We start from the raw sequence: 21,387 nt of genomic DNA, 5'->3' as shown, positions 1-21,387 counted from the left end.
GATGCTCATGCGCTTCTCAGTTACATTCTTGTGATGTGCAGATTAACAGATGGACAGAAAAAGTGCACTCTGAGTGCTCCAATAGTTGCAAAGAAACTTATACTCCAAACCTGGAAGGATAAACACCCACCACCTATTATTCAGTGGACTAAAGATCTCACTGCTCTTGCAGCATTTGAACGCATATCTTACAGCTTTCAATTTAGAGATATGGTCTGCTTATATTAACACATAAATTTGAAACAGAAGTGTCAAACGTTTTTGTTTTGTTTTTGTTTTGTTTTTGTTTTGTTTCTTTTAAACCCACGGTGTTATGAACACTTATTGCAATTGGATATGCTTTTATTCTTGTTTTTCTCACGTTCTTGCTATCGGTGTTATTGTTTGTAGCCCCCCCACTCCATCTTTGTTTTGTTGTGTTAACTGCAAATAAAAAAAGAACATGGATTGTCTGAAAACTGCCACATGCTGAGAGGGTTGTGAGAACGGCCCTGTCAAAGAGGAATAGTAAGAAATGCCAAGACAGCAACCCAGAAGTAAGGATCCCTACAACATCAAGGCTTACCTAAAAGAATCATGCTGAGCTGGGTCAGCACATGTGTCTCTATTAGTTTGACTACTCTGAGAAGCCTCTGATCTAGACCCAGACGAATGGCACAGAGGACAGGTGCTGCTGGCAGTACCGAAGTACATCTGAAATGCAAATCCAGGCCGGGAAAGCCCTGGGAGGTACAGAAAAAGGAGCAGGCAGGGCTTTTAAACAAACAAACAAACAAGCACTACTTGCTAGGTTATACACTATACAGACAGCACGCATACACTACGCTACACTTCTTAGCTTGGTGATCCCACCTATATTCTCCCTCATCCTCCTTTCAGACACTTAGCATGTGCTTTGTAATACTGTTGCAACAATCTCAGAGCTCTGTCTCCCATCAATTCATTCATTACATGCTACCCTGGGCAGTAGTGTAGTGGCAAATTCAGAAGTGCAGGGTCCCTTCATGATACTCACAGCCATGCCCCCTCACAGCCACGCCCCCTTCTAAGATTACACAACCTTGTAAGATTATACAATAAAAATGAGCTTTCATTCATTTTGGAGTTCTGCTGAGTGATAAATGCAGGATGAGGGCATGTCTTTTTGAGATTCAGCAAGAAGAAGGCAATAATAGCTTCCAGAAGTGCCAGAAACACATCTTGCTATATTCTCCCTAGAGCAGCAGTCTGAATTGTTGATCACTGTTTCAGTTTCTTTCAACATTCTGTGGCCTCTGCAACCACTGATTTCATAGGGGGGTTTTCCCCATGAGTCCAGAATCCATAGTTCAGTCATCTCTTATGAAGTTTTAGTTGGATCCAGACTTAGTCATGCTTAGAGTAGATTCACTGAAATCAGAGGACCTTAAGACAGTCATAAGTCATGACTAACTTTTCCCATTGATTTCAGTGAGTCTGCCCTAAGCAAGACTAAGTCTGGATCCAACCCTTTATGTGGCCTTCTGAGCAATGTCTCAACCTTGGGGAAATCACAGTACACAAAAGCACTCCTCTGGACCCACATTCTCTTGTTCGAGAAACAACAGCTACTGCCACTGCTAACTATGATATCCTCAAAGCCACAGAGCAAGGGCCAGCTCAAGGCCATGATGGGCCCCAGAGTAGGAGCCTCCTACTCTGCCCCCAGTACTGAACTCACACACAACATACACACATACATACACAGAGAGAGGGGGGGAGAGAGTCAACCATGTACAGTAATAATGCAAAAACATTTTCCACTACATACTTTAGTGGAAATAATCTTCCATGCTCTCCTGGAAGGAAAAGACCTATATCTCTTCCATGGTAGAACACTCAAATACAAACACAAGCTTCTCCTTTTACAAAATACAGTGCACAGACACAAAAAACATAAACACACATTGATGAACTTTCTCATACACACACACACACTCAAGAAAGAGACATAAACTGACTCACTGCCTCTTTCATATGCAACAGCCAAACAAACTGTTTTGTTACTATAAAGAAATCAAAGAGGCCTGTCAGGAATCCATGAGTGTTTTTACCCCATTAACTTCTAGGGGACTGCACCTGCCTTTTTTTTAATGTAACCTCCTCAAGACCATGCACTGGGCAGTGGCACAACACAGACTCCACCTTCCCCAGTTTCCCTCCCATTAAGCACACAGGGAAAAGCAGAAGGAAAAACACAGAAAGGCTGCAGAAGCTTTCTTAGACCCAGCCTCCTCCTCCTCCCCGCTCCTTTCTTCCTCCTCCTGGCTGGAGCTTTTGTTTTTCTTCCCAGCTGTCTATTTCCACATGGGGGGCGGGGAAGAGAAAGGCAGGATCAAGAGGAGGAGGAGGAAGGGAATGGAGGAAGGGGAGTGTACAAAGTCAGGCACACTCTCCATGCAGACAGCCAAGACAAAGGAGGGACGCATACCATGCAAGCCCCCAACTCCCTTTCTCCTTCCCACAGTGACTATGGCGCCCTTGCCTCGTAGCCTTCTGCTAACCTGGTGCCCATGGCCGCAGCGACCTGCTCCAGCTGCCTTAGCCAGCAGCAGCGCCCATTCACAACAGCATCTTGGGCTCAGCCACCTGCCCCATAGCAGTAGGCTGGGAGTGGGAGGCACCCAGCTGAGACCTGGCTCCAGAAAAAGTCCCAGGATTTCACCCCAGTGAGACCCCTCGTCCCCACTGCACCCCTGACCTGGGGATTTCTGAGCTCCAGATTCATTTCCCCATTTCCTCGACCCCTGCTCACTTTCTCAACCTCCATTTTCATTGTTTGCCAAATAGGCCCATAAAACCAAAGCTGACTAGACCAGTGCTTCTTCAGTTTCAACACTGCCTGACATGAAACAGCAGCTTCCCTTTTCTTGGGTCCTTTCCCTCCCTGCTTCCTCCCCTAGATACAATCCCTTACTGCTAATTTCTCCAGGATTTTCCTGAATTTTCTCAGTTTGCCAGCCAAGAGAGAAAAGTGACTCCAGCAGAATTCACACCTGGATCCATAACCAGGCTTGCAGTGGCACGTTGATGCTGGAGTTGAGGTGCTCCTACTAGTGTCAGTTTGGGGTTGCTGTAAAGGTAGTTCAGTAGCACAGTGTCTATCCATTCCAACGTGTCAGAGTAGCTACAAAACAAAAGGACTGGTGAAACTCATCAGCCGCACAACGTATTATTAAAGCAAAGCATAACAAAGAATCCATTCATTTTACTCCTTGATTCTGTGAAGGTGAAATCCATCACCTGATGCAGAAAAGTGGGTTAAACCAAACAAACTGCTTGATTGCAAATGAGCTCCCAAATGGACTTCAGTCATCGATGGAGAAGGAATCAATTCAGCTGTGTAGCCAGCCAGCTCCATTTACCATGATCAAGGAGGTGTCCAGCACGGGGCACAGGCAAACTCTGGGAGCAACCTGTGGACTTTCCCCTAGGAAAGGGGAAAGGGAAACAACCATGAAAGTTGTTGCACTGCTCTGGCATTTGAAGTCTTACACATGAACAAGGCTGGTCCTTCAATCAGGTGGAAGACCTCATCTGTGTATGCCTTTCTGACAACACACCCTATGTGGACAATTGACAGATGGAATTAAGGCCAAACTGTATGAGACATTAATTCCATGAATGCAGTTATGGGGGTTCCTTTGACATGCAAATAGCAGCTCTGAGTCATGTCTAGTTTGGCTCTGTGAGATGGGTGGAAGCATCCATGGAAGACAAAGGGTGGGTACAAGGACGTCCCAACAGCCCCAGGGAGCCCAGGCAGAGGGGTCAGGCAGCAGAGGAGGGGGTCACAGGCAAGGTAGGTCTGAGGCCAGGGGGGTCTGACAAACATCGCAAATCTAACTTTCTGGTCCTTCAATCCTAAAAAAAAAAAAAAGGCAAAGCACCTTTAAGACATGCATATGGGGATCAAAATTCATAGCCATGTTGAGTTTGATACAAATAACAGACTGGACAGTTTGGACTACTTTAGGCAGTAACAGTGTTTGAAATATTACCTGGTATTAAAAACCACTGTCAGCTCATTTATTATCTGCCAAGGACTTGTGGTTGAGTAATAGTCTACCCAAAGTGATTCAAGTATTTACATTATTAATGAACATTGTCATTACGTGAGTTCAGATTTAATACATTGTGCCTTCCTCACTGCCACATAAAAAAGAGATTTCTGAGATTCAAAATAATGTATTCTGTTGGGTTGGTTTTTTTTACTAAGATTAGTTGATCTAAGAAGAGGTATCATCATTTTACCTAATTTGGCCCCCAACTCCCCAACTCCTTTCTTGAAGACAAAAAAATCAAGCTGATCACAGCATCATAGGGTTGGAAGGGGCCTACAAGACTATCGAGTCCAACCCACTGCTCAGGGCAGGAAGCCTGATTCCCAGGCAGTCTCCCATCCAAGTACTAACCAGGGCTGACCCTGCTTAGCTTCTGAAATCAGACGAGATCAGATGACTGTGGGAACATTCATTAAAAACTATTAACTAACTATAAACCAATTATTTGACCTTTCTGAATCTGCTGGGAACTGCTGGGAACTGCCTGCTTTAGAGATGCTCCATTTTTTAAATTTTACACAGGATGGATCTTGGTAATAGTGATTTGAATAGCCTTTTGGAAGTTAGGTGACATTTCATAAACTAATTTTAAAAGTCCTTAAAGTAGAGTGCCATCTGCTTGGACACCGTATGGAAACTACAACCATCATGGATGACACAGAGTTCAGACAATGAATGCTGGTCAAGAATTTAGTGACTCTTCCTTAGTGGAGGTCTTCAAGCAGAGGCCATCTGCTTGGGGATGCCCCAGCTCTGGATTTCTTGCCTTGAGCTAAATGGCTTACAAGACCCTCTCCAATTATATGACTCATTGACAGGGTTGGGCAACATGTGGCCTGCAGGCCACACCTTCCCCCATTGCCTCCCCTCCCCAATTTAAACAAGGGGGGGGGAATTGTGTCAACATTGGCTATGGATTGCCCAAACAGCCAAATTTGGCCCTCTGGGCACTCTGTAGCTGCTACAGAGTCCCAAAAGGGTTAAATTTAGCTTACAAACAATTTTTTAAAAAATGTAAGCCACTTTATGTTAAAATGCCATCAAGCACATTAGAAAAATAGGACACATTACATGCAATGACTGTTGTAGTGTGAATGTACTGTATGTGTAACATCTGGCCCTGATGACTGACACAAAAGTCTGGCAAGATGGGCCAGTTGGATTCAGTCGGATTATATTTATGACTTATGTTGAGGACAACTTACTTGACCTTAGACATGTCTGAATGTTTGGTGGCATGGTATCTTCCTGCAATATGATTCTTAAGTGCCTCTAGTAATGGCAAACTGCCTCATCTATCCATGTTCCATCCCTCTGGAGAGCTCACCTGCACACAGAAGTGAAATTCAGCCCTTTGTCATTTGTCACGGAGATGGCCTGTTTGACAGCAGCATGCAGGAGATGGACATTGTTGTCATGGAAGCATCTCTGATAATTGACTGTCAGCACCACCAGAAGGAAGAGCATATGAGTGATGCAGTTCTGGGGAGAAGGGATTGGGGGAGAAGAAAATAACAATTCAACAAAGATGACGTAGCACAATCACAGATGTCCTTACTGCATGTGAGGGATTTTTAACATGAAAAGAGAGATCAAAATCTGGTGGCAGAGAGGTGGAAACGCCAGCAATCGCTAATTTGCATTTCTTGTTTAAATGTACAGAGATTTAGTATTTTCCTATTGCCTAACATTGCCATTGAGCTATAAAAAGCTGGAAACCTGTCTGAGCAAAGATGATAGAATCATTGATGCCCATGGTGTACACTATCATACTGCTGTCAAGTCTCTGAAACAAATGATCCTTAGTCTTTCATAAAGTTAACATTTAAATCTATTCTGACACCTAGTGGGCAGAGAAAGTCCTAACACTTGTGATGCCTTCATCTACTTTATTTGTCTTCAACTAGGCCCACTATAGGGTTGTAATCTGACCTAAGGTGGAGTAGCAGCAGCACCATAAAAATATAGGATAAAAAATTAAGAGGCGCGTCCTCTCCGCATGTGTCCTGTTTCAACGCAGGCAAGGGCCTTGGGCAAGGCGTAGATAGTCCTAGGAGCAGCAGTGACAGAGCAACCAGTTCAGTCCAAAGTCATACACAGAAGTTCTGAGGAGGGTTTGCAGGCACAGGCAGAGGAGAGGTCAAGCAGTCCAGGGGTCAGTTCACCAGCGTCTGTTTTAGCACGTGTCCAGGCCAGTCAGGGGGGTGCCCAAAAATGTTATCCAGATGTGTTGCCAAGGTCTAGGAGCTTATCTGAGCCAATATCTTGAAAGCAAAGCCAAGGTTAAGGCGCTGTTGTTTGCAGCAAAAAGCTGGCGTCAGCAAGGCTGAATTTATAGCCGACCGTTAATCAGCACAGCTGGCTAATTAGGTCAGTGTGTTACTGTTACGGGAGGCCCCCACGCTGTGACTTCCGTTTGTTCTTTTGCTGCACGCATCTGATTCTATGCTGTTCAAAGGGATGGATCCCCTCAGAGTCTCCTTCCAGCATTTGGGGAAGTTCAGGAACTGCTCGAGAGGGGCCCAGCTGCTCCTGCAATGTTTCCAGAGGAGGACTGTCAGCCAAGGCCTCCTGTTTCTCACTGAGCTCCAGCTGGGGCCCATTGTGCTGGCTCTCCCCCTCCTCTTCTTCCTCAGATGAATCCTCCTCCAGGTAGGGCATGATACCATGCAAGTTTGGGCTAAAGTAGAGTCCTGGGCCTGAAGAGGTTGAAGACTACTATAATGTAACTCATTAAAAATTGGCCCTTAACAAGGATATGACTCTGAGCTTATTTAAATCAGATGCTTATGCTACTGCATGTAGCCTCCCAGGTTGAATGACAGAAACTCCATCAAGGCCACTGCTGTCATTGTGGAAAGTAACCATGGGTGCTTCCAGGCAAACCTTTCATAGCGCCATCACCTGGACTCATTCACAGAATTTTACAGAAGGTCCAGATGTTGTCTTCTACTCATAATCCTCCTGTGTTTTCACACAGCTACTTCTGCTTTTTTCTTTACAACAGAAAATCCATTAAAGGAAAAGAAGAGGGAATTGCTGCACAATGCTTTCTGAGCTATAGCCTTCCATCTGGAAGCAGCCCCGGTGACCCAGAAGGATGACCTGTCTGGTTGCTGCTTGCAATGTTACTGCAGAAAGACAGGAGCGCCAATTGTACTGAAGTGTCTTTTTAGTGGCAGCAGCACCGCAGCAGTAACGTGATGTAGTTATGATTCTTAGTCACAGTGGACCCTCAGATTAGGAGCGGGAGCAGGAGAGGGAAGGGAAGGTTTGCTTCCTGCAGCCAGGGAATGTAATTCTTCACTCCACACACTCAGAAAACAATCTTAGTTTCCTTCAAGCCCTATGACCCTAGCAGTCTATGAAACTGTGTTGCCACAACCAAGTATGCAAATATGATCAATTTACATCCATACTTCTAAATCCCCCCAAATCCTCTTCTATAGCTACTGTCAAAATTCTGGATCACACCATGTGATCTCTTACCTTGATTGCTACTACCTTTTCCTCTCTAGTCTTTCTTTTGATCTGCTTATCTCCATTCAATACTCTGCTGCACAGATTACCCACTTTGTTCATTGCTGTGACCATGTCAAAGTCTCTCCTTGCATTACCTTTTTTAGGATGACTTTCAGAAGCACTTCCTGTACCTGCGCCAACATTTTGCAAGACAAATCAAATAACTTACCCGCACTAAGTTCTTGAGAGCACGTACTTTCTTGGCCTCCTCCTTGGCCTGCAGCAGCCCATAACCACAGGGCACTCGCACCTTTCCAACTCGCTCAGGCATTTGCCTCACCAGAGGCTTCTCCACAAGTCCATCAGCTTCACTCTCCACTGGCTTGCTGATGAGAGCAGCATGCAGAGTCCCAATCACTACCTGAGATAACAGGCACATAGGAAGCTGCCACTGGTCCATCCAGCTCAGTATTGTCTACACTGACCAGCAGCAGTTCTCCAGGGCTTCAGACAGGAGCCTTTCCCAACCCTAAATGGAGATGCCAGGGAGTGAACCTGGCCGCTTGCACTGAAAGCATGTGCTCCACTGAGCTACAACCCTTTCCCTTCTTGGTGCAGAATGTGTTTGTTAATTCAATACACGAAGTCCTACATTACTCCCCGTTTCAAGATTTCATTGAGTTTCTCTTCAGGCCTATGAATCCGTGGCAAATTCATCCCTCTGTGGGAAGAGAGCCTATCCCTCCATGGGAGGGGTGTTGTTACTCTCTCTCCCCAGTGCTGCTCCTCAATCATTTTGGCAGCGCCCACAGATCATCTCATTTAAAATATATATCAGGAGATCCAATCATGGGCCTCCCACATCATGTGTGGTTTGGCCCTCAAAGTTTCAAAGAACTTATAGTTTCCAGGCTGCTGACTACAGGCATGTTTGTAAATCACCTGTTCCCTAACTGCTGAAGTACAGAGGAATCAGTTATGCTATCACCTTCAGTGGCTCCAGAAAGATGAAAGACGTGATGAAAGCAAAGGCAGAGGAGATCATCCACATCAAAGCCGTGTGGTCAAGGAATGTGGAACCATACAAGATATTGATGGAGAAACAGCCAGCTAGCAGCAAGAAGATAGACACGTAGATTGCTGGCAGCATCCCAGCAGGGAAGAGCCACTCCTCAGGTCTTCGGGCAACCCCTGAAATGAAGACAATCAAGCATACCCTGGGAAAATTCCTGTTATTTAGAATAATCCCATGATACTTCCTCCTCCCAAGAGCCATAATTTCTCCTGAATATTTTATCTGTTTATTAGATATATTTATGAATCACCCCTCTGCCTAATGAGCACTCAAGACAATATACAAATTAGATAAAACAACAGCAATAATAAACATAATAAAACACTAATATATTAAAACAATCAGTTAAAGTAGGAGCAGATATCTTCTTTGAGCTAAAACAAATAGCAAACAATAAAATCCATTAAAAGTTTGATGGAACAATACAGTCTTCACTGCCTGTCCGAAACATGGTAAAGAAGCAACTCCACAATTGGGGCACTGCTGCAGAAAAGGCCCTGCCTCATGTACCCACCTAACCTAACCTCCCTAGGTGGTGGGATATACAGTCAGGGCCAGAAATATTGGAACGAGGATAACTGTTTGGGCAGTTGGCCTCTGTACACCACCACATTGAAGTTGAAAGGAAACACTCCCAGATGGAAGCGAAGTCAGGACTTTCCACTGTAATTCAAGGGGTTTGACAAAAGTGGGGCACTAACCATTCAGGAAGTACAGCCAGCGGCATACGCCCCCCCAATCACTGGTGGCTCATAAGTAATGGAACGAATGGCTGACAAGCAGCTGCATGGCCAGGTGTGGCCTGTTTCCTGGGTACCCCACGACCAATCAAGCAGGTAAAAGGCCTGGAGGTGGTTCTGAGTGTTACATTTGCATTTGGTAGCTGTTCACTGGAACTCCCAACATGAAGTCCAAAGAGGTGTCCATGTGAGTGAAGGAGGCCATCATTAGGCTGATGAAACAAAATAAACCCATCAGAGAGGTAGCAAAAATAGTGGGAGTGGCCAACACAACAGTTTCGAACATCCTGAAAAAGAAGGAATTAACTGGCAAGCTCAGCAACAGCAAAAGGCCTGGAAGACCACGGAAGACAACTAAAGTGGATGACTGCAGAATGCTGCTCATGGTGAAGAGGAACCCTTTCACAACATTTAGCCAGGTCAAGAACACTCTTGTGGAGGTAGGCATGTCATTGTCAACATCTACAGTCAAGAGACTGCTTTATGCATGTAAATACAGAGGCTTCACAACAAGGTGCAAACCACTGGTAATGCTCAAGAACTGAAAGGCCAGATTAGCCTTTGCCAGCAAACACCTAAAAAAGCCTGCCCAGTTCTGGAATAAGATTCTTTGGACTGATGAAACCAAGATTACCTTGTACCAGAATGATGGGAAGAGAAAAGTATGGAGAAGGACAGGAACAGCTCATGATCCAAAGCATACCGCATCATCTGTCAAACATGGTGGAGGCAGTGTTATGGCATGTATGGCTGCCAATAGAACTGGGCCACTGGTGTTTATTGATGACCTGACTGCTGATAAAAGCAGCAGGATGAATTCTGAAGTGTATAGGGCTATACTTTCTGCTCAGATTCAGCCGACTGCTGCCAAACTGACAGGACACCGCTTCATACTGCAGATGGATAATGACCCAAAACGTACAGCAAAAGCTACCCAAGAGTTTCTCAAGGCAAAGAAGCAGGATGTTCTTCAATGGCCAAGTCAGTCACCTGATCTCCACCCAATAGAGCATGCTTTTCACTTCCTGAAGACAAGACTGAAGGCAGAAAGACCCACAAACAAGCAGCAGCTGAAGGCAGCTGCAGTAAAGGCCTGGCAAAGCATCTCGAGGGAGGAAACTCAGCATTTGGTCATATCCATGGGTTCCAGGCCTCAGGCAGTCATTGACTGCAAAGGATTTTCATCCAGGTATTAAAGGTGATTCTTAAGTTTGAAATGATGTTGGTTTGTTCCATTACTTATGAGCCACCAACGATGGGGCTGTGTGTATGCCACTGGCTGTACTTGCTGAATGGTTAGTGCCCCACTTTTGTCAAGCCCCTTGAATTACAGCTGGAAGTCCTGACTTTGCTCCCATCTGGGTGTGTTTCCTTTCAACTTCAATGTGGTGGCATACAGAGGCCAACTGCCAAAACGGTTATCCTTGCTCCAATATTTCTGGCCCTGACTGTACAACAGGGCCTTTGATGATCCTAGGTTATGGGCAGGTGCATACTGGAAGAGGCAGCCTTTCAGATATTGTGGCCCCAAGCTGAATAGAAGCAGCCTTGTGTATTTTTCTCTCCATTAGGTAGACTAGGCAGTACACTGTGATATCAATCCATCAGGACAGAACAAAATTACCCTCGCCCCAAGAACATCTAAATGTCCTGCCACCTAAATGGAAATAGAGCTTTGCCCACCATTTCTCAATGTCTGATTGTCCATAAGGGCAGACCAATTAATATTTGTTCATTTTATTTGTTTATATATTGGGGGGGGGCGGGAATGTCCTGTGTTTCCACTAAAAAATGTCCAACAAAATCGATTCCATTGTGTGTGGCCAACATAATCAATTCCAAACAATCAAATCATGAAAAGCACAAAGGATAAAACAATAATGAAAGAACAAATTAAACACACTAACTTTTATAACTACATAAACAAACACAAAGCAGAAAATGACTTCCTACAGCCATTTATCTGCCTCTTACTTTAAAGACATGCTTAGGTAAGATTGATTTCACTGGGTGATTGTCTTTGAGGAGGGTATTCCAAAGTCTAGATGCGACTATAAAAAAGGGCTATATTGTCAGGGGTAAAAATTGCCCTGTGCCATCCTACCTTTTGCCATCCCCTAAAGAGCACCATGGAAGTGGTATGTCTACCTCTTTTGGCACAGGTAATGGTATATTTGAGAAGACAGACGAGTTCACAGCCTTTTATTCTGCATTAGTTAAACCAGAATAATTACCTACTCCCTGATTTTGAACTCAAAATCACTAACACAGTATAGAATCTACTCACAAGGAGACATGCAAAGAATGGTAGAAAATGCACTCCTTTTGCCCCCTTGATCATATGTACAGAAGGGGTGTTAAAGCTGTTATATTTGTTTGGTAAGTTATAGCTGTATAGTTTCACCATGTAACTGGTGCAAGGCAAGTGCTATAGAAAGAAACACACACACACACACACACACACACTGCTACTTAAAAAGCAAGCAGCATTGTATTGGGAGTTCATAGCTCCTGGGAAAACAAATAGTTTCTGAAGACTTCCACAGAAACCCCCAGCCACTTCCATGCTGCACAATCTCATCAGACCATTATGGTTGCACTGTTCAGACAAAGGAATACTACCAATGAAAAAGAAGGAATGAAGGAAGAAAAGCCAGAGAGTTGTAATCTACATCAAAGAGTAGTTACAAAAAGAAACTAGTGGAGGAAGAAAAGTTCCCTTTTGTCTATCACCCCTGACTGGTTCAGATGACTTATCACAAGCGTTGTTGCTTTACTCCAGCAAAAGTATGCCAAGAGAAAACTAAGCCATGCTAAGTTACATTAGGCATGTGCTCTGTTCCAGCATTAGGGCTCCTCTGACCTAAAACATCTCATCAGTATGCACACATACCAATCTGGGTGGAAAGCAATGAAACTGAAGTAGGAGGAGGTTCCAGATCAGAAAGGACAGCACTCCCGATGCTTGTCATAGCAGAGATATAAGAGAATGACTTCCGCAGAAACCCCCAGCCACTTCCATGCTGCACAATCTCATCAGACCAGCCGCTACTGGGACTTTCCATCCTGCCAATCAGGGGAAAAGAAAGAATGTGGCAGAATTAGTGGCAAGGGATGCATCAAAGCCACCAAGGTAGGTACGAGGCAGGGCACCCACTCCAGAAATGTGGGGGAGCAGGGGGGACTAGACAGCTTGCGGCCCTGTCAGGCTGAGCTGGCACAGACTGATTTTTATTTCAGGCCAATGTAGAGTTGCAGCTATTGCACCAGCCTGTGTATGAACCTGACTCCAATGTTAAAAAAAAAAAAAAAGTTTTAAAACAGGCTTATTTGGAACCCACACACTACACTTGAGATAAAGACAAACATGCCTTCCAAGTGTGGCAGAAGTGGTTTGAATATATCTCTGCTTTTAACAAATGACTCAAAGTGCTTTCACCTCAGTTTAGGATGCCTGTTTGTCTATAGTTAAAAAAAAAAAGAAAGGCTCCTCCTGTGCAAGCACCAAGTCATTGCTGACTCCTAGAGGGATGCCGCTTTCGCTGGCGTTTTCATGGCAGACTGTAGCGGGGTGGTTTGCCATTGCCTTCCCCAGTCGTGGCTACCTTTCCCCCAGCAAGCTGGGTAATCATTTTACCGACCTCGGAAGGATGGAAGGCTGAGTCAACCTGAGCTGGCTACCTGGGACCCAGCTTCTGCTGGGATCGAACTCAGGTCATGGGGAGAGTCTCAGTTGCAATACTGCCACTTACCACTCTGCGCCACACGAGGCTCTGTCTATAGTTAAGGCCCCCAATATTAACTAATATGGACTTTGACTAATAATAACCCAAATGTGAATGAATAATTATATTTATTGTTCTGGCACTGATTGAGAGATGAATTATTCTTTCTGTCCTTCCATTTGCTCTCTTCAGAGTTTGGTCTGCCTGTCACTTCCCCGCTCCCCCAAGCACACATTTCTCTTTAGTTAAATGACTGCTCAGGGAACAGCATTTCTGCCTACATACATTACATACCTATCAGAGACGAGATCTGCTTCAGCTTGGGGTGAAAACCTGCCACTGTCAGATGTAACACAGTCGGAGAAGTCCTCTTGAGTTTTGTCAGTGCCAGAGTTGAGCAAACCTTCCTCTGGGGAGAATAAGAAAAGCCAGAGCTATAAAGTAGGCCCCACCAGTAGGCCTGGCTCTGCTGTAATTGTGGCAATGGGTTTACCAACAATGAAGTGAACAAAAGCAGATGGAAAGAGAGGGGGAGGCAGAGCTATACAACTCATACAATTGAAGTCAATGCACAAAACTGCATTGGCGGCTGCTTTTAAAAATTGTCCCTGCTGTAGTAGCACTTCCCTACCTGTGGTAAACAAGCAGTCCAACGATGATGATGATGATGAACAACAACAACAACAACAGATTTAATTTTAATTATACCTAACTATAGTTCTTCCGCCACAGAAAAAGCCATAATGTCCTATTTCAAGGACAATCCATGAATATAGGTCCCAAGAGATCCCACCATCATCCCTATTCTCTTTCATTCAGAGTTTGGCTGTTACAAAATATTTAGCTGCCTAATCGTTCACATTTTAATGGATTAAATTGAAATGCTACATTATTAGTAAATATATTTGCAATGACTAAAACACCAATATAGGTGCCTTTCTAATATCCTGAGGTGTAATACTACTGGCAATTTAATAAACAGAAGCTACCCATGATTAGAAAGTGCATCTTTAATATTGTCAAAATCAAAATAACCTCAAAAGTAAACACATTTGCTCATAACCAATTAAAAATGGCCTTTACTTTCATTGATAAATTGGGAACAATTATGATTGCTCCCAATTTATCAATGAAAGATGTGCGGTGCAATTGTAAGTGTGTTTGCTCAAAAGCAAACCCTGTTGTGTTCAGTGAGACATACTCCCCTAGCAAGTGTGTTTAGGACTATTGTAGGGATTGGGCCCAGCACTTCTGCAGACATGCCCCAAGAAGACATGGGAACTGATTCTGGATCAGACAGGTACAGGGACGTGGAAGGCATTGTTAAGGCATCAAGGGGGCAAGAACAGGAGCAGAGAGAATAACAGTGACAGGGAGGGTGAAGCCCAGCCGCCATCTAATCATTTGGATTACAGCCAGGCTGGGCCCTCTGAACCAGTGGGAGTGCAGGCTTCTAACGAAGAAGAGATGGGGGTGGGAATAACAGACCCAAGAGACAGACATCAGATGTAAAGGGAGGGGAAACGCAGGGCCATGAGGCACTCCAAGAGACTTGCAGCAAGGGAGATAACAGCATGGAAAGACCGATCTTGAGGGCAAGACTTGGTAGCCCACTCAGTTTGAGAAGGGAGGTCCATAGGAGCCAGTGGCAGTTTAGTAGCAACTCTAATTCATGGTGCTTTATCCCAGGATGCTGTCTGAAGTCTACTGTATTATGCAAAGCCTGTTAGGAAGGCTTGTCAACAATTGCTGCATGAGGATACTGTCTGTAGCCTGGGACAAGGCCTGTTTGTAGTTTGCTTAATAAAGGTAATTGACTAGAAACACAGCTTGACAGGTTTGACTATGAAGAAAGCCAGGGGCTAGGCACCTGACCCTCTTCATGGATCACTGCCTTGTTGTGGCGAAGGGGCTTGCGTAACTCAGTGAAGCCATAAGCTATGCCATGCAGGGTCACTCAAGACGGACAGGTCATGGCGGAGAGTGCTGACAAAATGTGGTCCACTGGAGAAGGAAATGGCAACCCGCTCCAGTATTCCTGCCAAGAAAACCCCATGGAACGTAACACAAGGCTAAAAGATACGATGCCGGAAGATGAGCCCCGCAGGTCGGAAGGTGCCCAATATGCTACTGGGGAAGAGCAGAGGGAATTTCCAAGTAGCGCCAGAAAGAGTGAAGCGGCTGGGCCAAAGCCGAAAGGACGCTCAGCTGTGGATGTGTCTGGTGGTGAAAAGAAAGTCCGATGCTGTAAAGCACAATATTGTTTAGGAACCTGGAATGTAAGATCAATGAATCAAGGTAAGCTGGAGGTGGTCAAACATGAGATAGCAAGACTGAACATCGACATCTTGGGAATCAGTGAACTAAAATGGACAAGCATGGGCGAATTTAATTCAGGTGACCATCATATCTACAACTGTGGGCAAGAATCCCTTAGAAGAAATGGAGTAGCACTCATAGTCAATAAAAGGGTGGGAAAAGCAGTACTGGGGTACAATCTCAAAAATGATAGAATGATCTCAGTACGAATCCAAGGCAAACCATTCAACATCACAGTAATTCAAGTCTATGCCCCAACCACTGAGGCCGAAGAAGCTGAGGTTGATCGGTTCTATGAAGACCTACAACACTTTCTAGAACTAACACCAAAAAAATATGTCCTCCTCATCATAGGGGATTGGAATGCTAAAGTAGGAAGTCAAGAAATCACCAGGATAACAGGCAAGCATGGCCTTGGTGTACAAAATGAAGCAGGACAAAAGCTAATAGAGTTTTGCCAAGAGAACACACTGATCATAGCAAACATTCTTTTCCAACAGCACAAGAGGCGACTCTACACCTGGACATCACCAGATGGTCAATATCGAAATCAGATTATGTACTTTGCAGTCAAATATGGAGAAACTCTATACAGTCAGTAAAAACAAGACCTGGAGCTGACTGTGGCTCAGATCATGAGCTTCTTATCGCAAAATTTCAGCTTAAATTGAAGAACGTAGGGAAAACTACTAAACCATTCAGGTATGACCTAAATCATATCCCTTATGAATATACAGTGGAGGTGAGGAATAGATTTAAGGGATTAGACCTGATAGACAGAATGCCTGAGGAACTATGGATGGAGGTCTGTAACATCGTTCAGGAGGCAGCAACTCAATCCATCCCAAAGAAAAAGAAATGCAAGAAAACAAAGTGGCTGTCTGATGACGCTTCACAAGTAGCTGAGGAAAGAAGGGAAGCGAGAAGCAAGGGAGAAAGGGGAAGATATACCCAACTGAATGTAGAGTTCCAGAGAATAGCAAGGAGAGACAAGAAGGCCTTCTTAAATGAACAATGCAAAGAAATCAAGGAAAACAATAGAATGGAAAAGACTAGAGATCTTTTCAAGAAAATCGGAGATCTCAAGGGAACGTTTTGTGCAAAGACAGGCATGATAAAGGACAAAGAAGGCAGGGACCTAACAGAAGCAGATGAGATTAAGAAGAGGTGGAAAGAATACACAGAAGAACTATACAGGAAAGATCTGAATGTCCCTGATAGCCATGATAGTGTGGTTACTGATCTTGAGCCGGACATCCTGGAGAGTGAAGTCAAGTGGGCCTTAGGAAGCTTTACTAACAACAAAGCTAGCGGAGATGACAGTATTCCAGCTGAGCTATTTAAAATCCTAAAAGATGATGCTGTTAAAGTGCTGCACTCAATATGCCAACAAATTTGGAACACTCAACAGTGGCCACAAGGCTGGAAAAGATCAGTTTACATTCCAATTCCAAAGAAGGGCAATGCCAAAGAGTGCTCAAACTACCGTACAATTGCGCTCCTTTCACATGCCAGCAAGGTGATGCTCAAAATCCTACAAGCTAGGCTTCAGCAGTATGTGAACCGAGAACTACCGGAAGTACAAGCGGGGTTTCGAAGAGGCAGAGGAACTAGAGATCAAATCGCCAACATTCACTGGATCATGGAAAAAGCAAGAGAATTCCAGAAAAACGTCTATTTCTGCTTCACTGACTACGCTAAAGCCTTTGATTGTGTGGATCACAACAAACTGTGGCAAATTCTTAAAGAGAAGGGAGTACCAGACCACCTTACCTGTCTCCTGAGAAACCTGTACGAGGATCAAGAAGCAACAGTAAGAACCGGACATGGAACAACCGATTGGTTCAAAATTGGGCAAGGGGTACAACAAGGCTGCATATTGTCACCCTGCTTATTTAACTTATATGCAGGGTACATCATGAGAAACGCCAGGTTGGATGAATCACAGGTCGGAATTAAGATTGCCGGGAGAATTATCAACAACCTCCGATACGCAGACGATACCACCCTAATGGCAGAAAGCGAAGAGGATCTCAAGAGCCTCTTGTTGAGGGTGAAAGTGGAGAGGGGAAAAGCTGGTTTGGAACTCAACATTCAAAAAACTAAGATCATGGCATCTGGCCCCATCACTTCCTGGCATATAGAAGGGGAAGAAATGGAAGCAGTGACAGATTTTATTTTCTTGGGCTCCAAGATCACCGCAGATGGTGACTGTAGCCATGAAATTAAAAGACGCTTGCTCCTTGGGAGGAAAGCTATGGCAAACCTAGACAGCATAGTGAGAAGCAGAGACATCACCTTGCCGACAAAGATCCGTATAATCAAAGCTATGGTTTTCCCAGTAGCAACGTATGGCTGTGAGAGCTGGACTATAAGGAAGGCTGAGCGCCGAGGAATTGATGTCTTCGAACTGTGGTGCTGGAGAAGACTCTTATGAGTCCCCTGGACTGCAAAGAGGTCAAATCAGTCCATCCTAAAAGAAATCAACCCTGAGTGCTCATTGGAAGGACAGATGCTGAAGCTGAAGCTCCAATATTTTGGCCACCTAATGCGAAGAGAAAACTCCCTGGAAAAGACCCTGATGCTGGGGAAGATCGAAGGCAAAAGGAGAAGGGGACGGCAGAGGATGAGATGGCTAGATAGCATCACCAATGCAATGAATATGAACTTGAGCACACTCCGGGAGAGAGCGGAGGACAGGAAGGCCTGGCGTGCTATGGTCCATGGGGTCACGAAGAGTCGGACACGACTTAACAACTGAACAACAACAACAAAGGCACCTGACACCTAGGTTGATTAGTCTACAATTAAACCTTGTAGACCAACTTTTAACCTATTTGTTACCATTGCCAAATTTTTACTCATAAAAAAAATGTGTGAGAAGCACTGAGCACAGAGGAGACAAAGCAGAAAAAAAAAGTGGCTGGTGTTTACCAGAATGATGGCCGCAGCTGCTGTCCTCAGAATCTCTGAAGGAAAAAGACAGGGGATCATCATCACAGCTAGACATGGACTCAAATCCCAACTTTGCCAGAGCCTTCTTCCTCTTGAGAATCCGACTCCGGTTCATCCGAGGATCAGAGTTCAAAAGGTCAGGGACACTGAAGATACTGTCGCATGAAAGCCACTGTTTAACCGCCCTGTGGATTTTAAAAAATGGCATGTTAATGAGGTCTGGCTTCTGGCATGAAGAGCATTCATACCACGCTAACAGGATGAGGTTACTTGAACTGTAGATAGATAATCTGGAATGACAAGACGTGTCACCCCATTCAGACAGCTCAACAGTCTGTTCTGATAGGTCTATAAAAGCCAGGATGCTGTTGTGGCTAAGTTGGTGGCTATGGATATGGGAAACCCAGGTTCAAATTCCACTTGGCCTAGAAGATCACTGGACAGTCTGGCTTGAGCAAAGTCACAATTTCTCATCCTAACCTTCTTCACAGGTTTGGCTATGACCACTGCTAAAACACCACTCTGAGCTACTTGGAAACCCAAGAGAATACAAATGCAATAAACAAACACCATTTGCACACTAGTTACACATGGACTGAGTATGCCACATGTTCCCCCCACCCCACCCAAAGTAATTCAGCTAGAGACAGAAAAGCTAAAGGGGCTCAAACTGAGGTTTACTGGATACAAAGGCCTGCCTCACATGTTACACTAGTAGCATGGATGCTGCCAAGAAGGCAAACCATATGGGTGCTTTTCCTTGTATCCCCATATTCTGAATCATGTGGGAGATCCCTCACAGAAGCAGATCCAAGGAACAACCTAACTGGCAAACAACATGGAAATAGCCATCCAACAAGGTTCATTCAGAGGTAGTATAGTATGTAGCAGTTCCTCATCCCAGCTACCTATGAACATTCCTAATTCGTGTTATGAATGGTCGGCAAGAGATAACACACCCAAATAATTGGCCCACGAATAGCTGTAGTGGGTGGGGTCAAACAATATCTTAAAGTGAACACAGCATTTCATGTGAAACAAGCACGAACATGTCTGTTTGGCTTTTCCAGCGCTCTCTGTTTGAGCAATACCTGTCATTGCCTGCTCCTGTGACACTCTTCTGGTTAGAAGTTGGTTTTCTACTTATGGGGGATTCCTGTAAAGGGCAAAAAGAGGTCAAATGGAGTGTGCGGGAGGGGGGACCTATCATGGATGCTGCATGAAACCATAGAAATGTCAACTTGGAAGGAACCTCATCTACCAATTTCACCTCCATTTCCTTTTAAGGAATAAACACAAACTAGTTTTTCTGCTATTACACCATAATGTAGTCAACATCAGGATGACTAGATGCAATACAGGACAGGGCTTGGGTATACCCATTACAACTGTGTAGAAAACAGAATAAACTGTTTTTCCTCACCCCTGCAGCCTTATAACATGACAAGCTGCACCTGCAGAATTCTTTTTTCCTGCACTACTTTAAGGTAGTGGTGGCTGACAAAGCCTTCACAACAAAGAATTCCATTTTATAAAAAATATTCTTGAAAATACAAGGTAGCCAAATATCCTGTGATCACAACTGGGATTAGAAGTGGGGGTGTGAGGAGCGGAGAGTTGAGGCAGTTATCTAAGAACAACAGCTTTGAACCAGAAAGTCCAAATCTTGCTTCAGCCACAAACTCATTGGCTGGCCTTCAGTAAGCCCATGCTTGCTCAGACTTAGTTCCCACATTTGCAACATGGGGATGATAATGATAGCCACCTACCTTACAGGATTGTTGTAAAGATGACTCAGGTAATATATGCAAAACACTTTGAACATTATAAAATATAGCTCTACAAATGCTATTAAAAACAAGAACCCAAGCCCAGGCAGCGAAGGGGGGTTACGGGAGCACACGCAAGCTCAACGTTTAGTTCCCCAACACTTTTTATGGTCAACACCAGGCCCACAGAATAGCTTTACTCACACTGCGAACAGAACCCACATCCACAAGTGACTCCATTCTCCCAAGGATAGATAAGGAGGAGCTACCCAGATTAGAACATTCAAGGGACACCTCCATCTCCACCGTCTGGGAATCCTGCACAGGTGGGTCAGGGTCTTCTATTGCAACCTGTTGGAAACAGGGCAGTTGGTCACACACCCAGCCCTGTCTAATCAAATGCTCAACAGGGTGCCTGTTTCATCACCCATTTAAAAGTCAAAGACTGGTACCCCACCGAGCATTTGATTGCTTATTGTCAGAAGAAGCGCTTGGCAATTTCCTATTCATTTCACAACTAAAGGAAACATGAATGAACTAAGGACTGAAGTGGGTCATTTTCTTCTGTAGATAGCATCACCGATGCAATGAATATGGACTTGAGCACACTCCGGGAGAGAGCGCAGGACAAAAAGGCCTGGCGTGCTATGGTCCATGGGGTCACGAAGAGTCGGACACGACTGAACGACTGAACAACAACAAGTATATTATACTGGGCTTACTTTTCAGAAACTTTAGTATATAGTTGGGGTCAACTTGTTTTCAATGATGTGGCATACTGTGCAATTCTGTTATAGCTGTATACCTACTTGTTTACTAATTCATTCTTTCTATTCTTATATTGAGTGGTTAAGTGTGGTTTTTGTGGCTTCCCTTCCTTGTTGCTGATTTAACTTTCTCTCCTTGTTGCTTTTGTGATTTGAGGGAGGTTCTGAAGAAACTGTACTGGGTAGAAATGTGTACCTTGCTGCGTGTTTTCCTGAAGAAAAAGCAGAAGAGAAGGTGTAGTGGGTAAACCACTACAGCTGCAATTACTCCGACCGCAATGCTCTCTGCTGTCACAGAAGCCTGGCTTCCAACGGGATTGCTGTAGGAGAAAAAAAGTAGATTTAGCCATTTGATGACCGACCTTAGAATCTAAAGCCAGTGAACAAAGGATCTGAAACTCAGCCTCCTGGGGACTTTTTGAGGATGCAGTTTTTAGAACACAGAGAAATCAGATATGCACGCATCAGTTGGAGCTCCAGAAGCGCTATTTGT

The 21,387-nt window shown here is 44.5% G+C and overlaps 1 protein-coding gene across 1 annotated transcript in view; it reads right to left on the bottom strand.

The window, feature by feature from the left end:
• Positions 1–2,967: 2,967 nt before the first annotated feature.
• Positions 2,968–21,387, bottom strand: part of LOC146354031 (polycystin-1-like) — an 84,342-nt gene continuing 65,922 nt past the window's right edge. The window contains exons 32-41 of the mRNA XM_084829779.1: positions 21,091–21,214; positions 20,332–20,478; positions 19,450–19,514; positions 18,338–18,543; positions 13,379–13,493; positions 12,253–12,425; positions 8,533–8,735; positions 7,774–7,965; positions 5,410–5,564; positions 2,968–3,145 (exon numbers count right to left, since the gene is read on the bottom strand). Of these exons, the coding sequence (XP_084685905.1) occupies positions 2,968–3,145; positions 5,410–5,564; positions 7,774–7,965; positions 8,533–8,735; positions 12,253–12,425; positions 13,379–13,493; positions 18,338–18,543; positions 19,450–19,514; positions 20,332–20,478; positions 21,091–21,214 (1,558 nt within the window). The remainder of the gene's footprint in view (positions 3,146–5,409; positions 5,565–7,773; positions 7,966–8,532; positions 8,736–12,252; positions 12,426–13,378; positions 13,494–18,337; positions 18,544–19,449; positions 19,515–20,331; positions 20,479–21,090; positions 21,215–21,387) is intronic.

Source organism: Heloderma suspectum, chromosome 2 (assembly GCF_057233095.1).
Source record: "Heloderma suspectum isolate Gila_16-S chromosome 2, 16-S_ref, whole genome shotgun sequence".
NCBI classification, from domain to species: domain Eukaryota; kingdom Metazoa; phylum Chordata; class Lepidosauria; order Squamata; family Helodermatidae; genus Heloderma; species Heloderma suspectum.
This window is presented reverse-complemented; position numbering and strand designations above follow the sequence as displayed.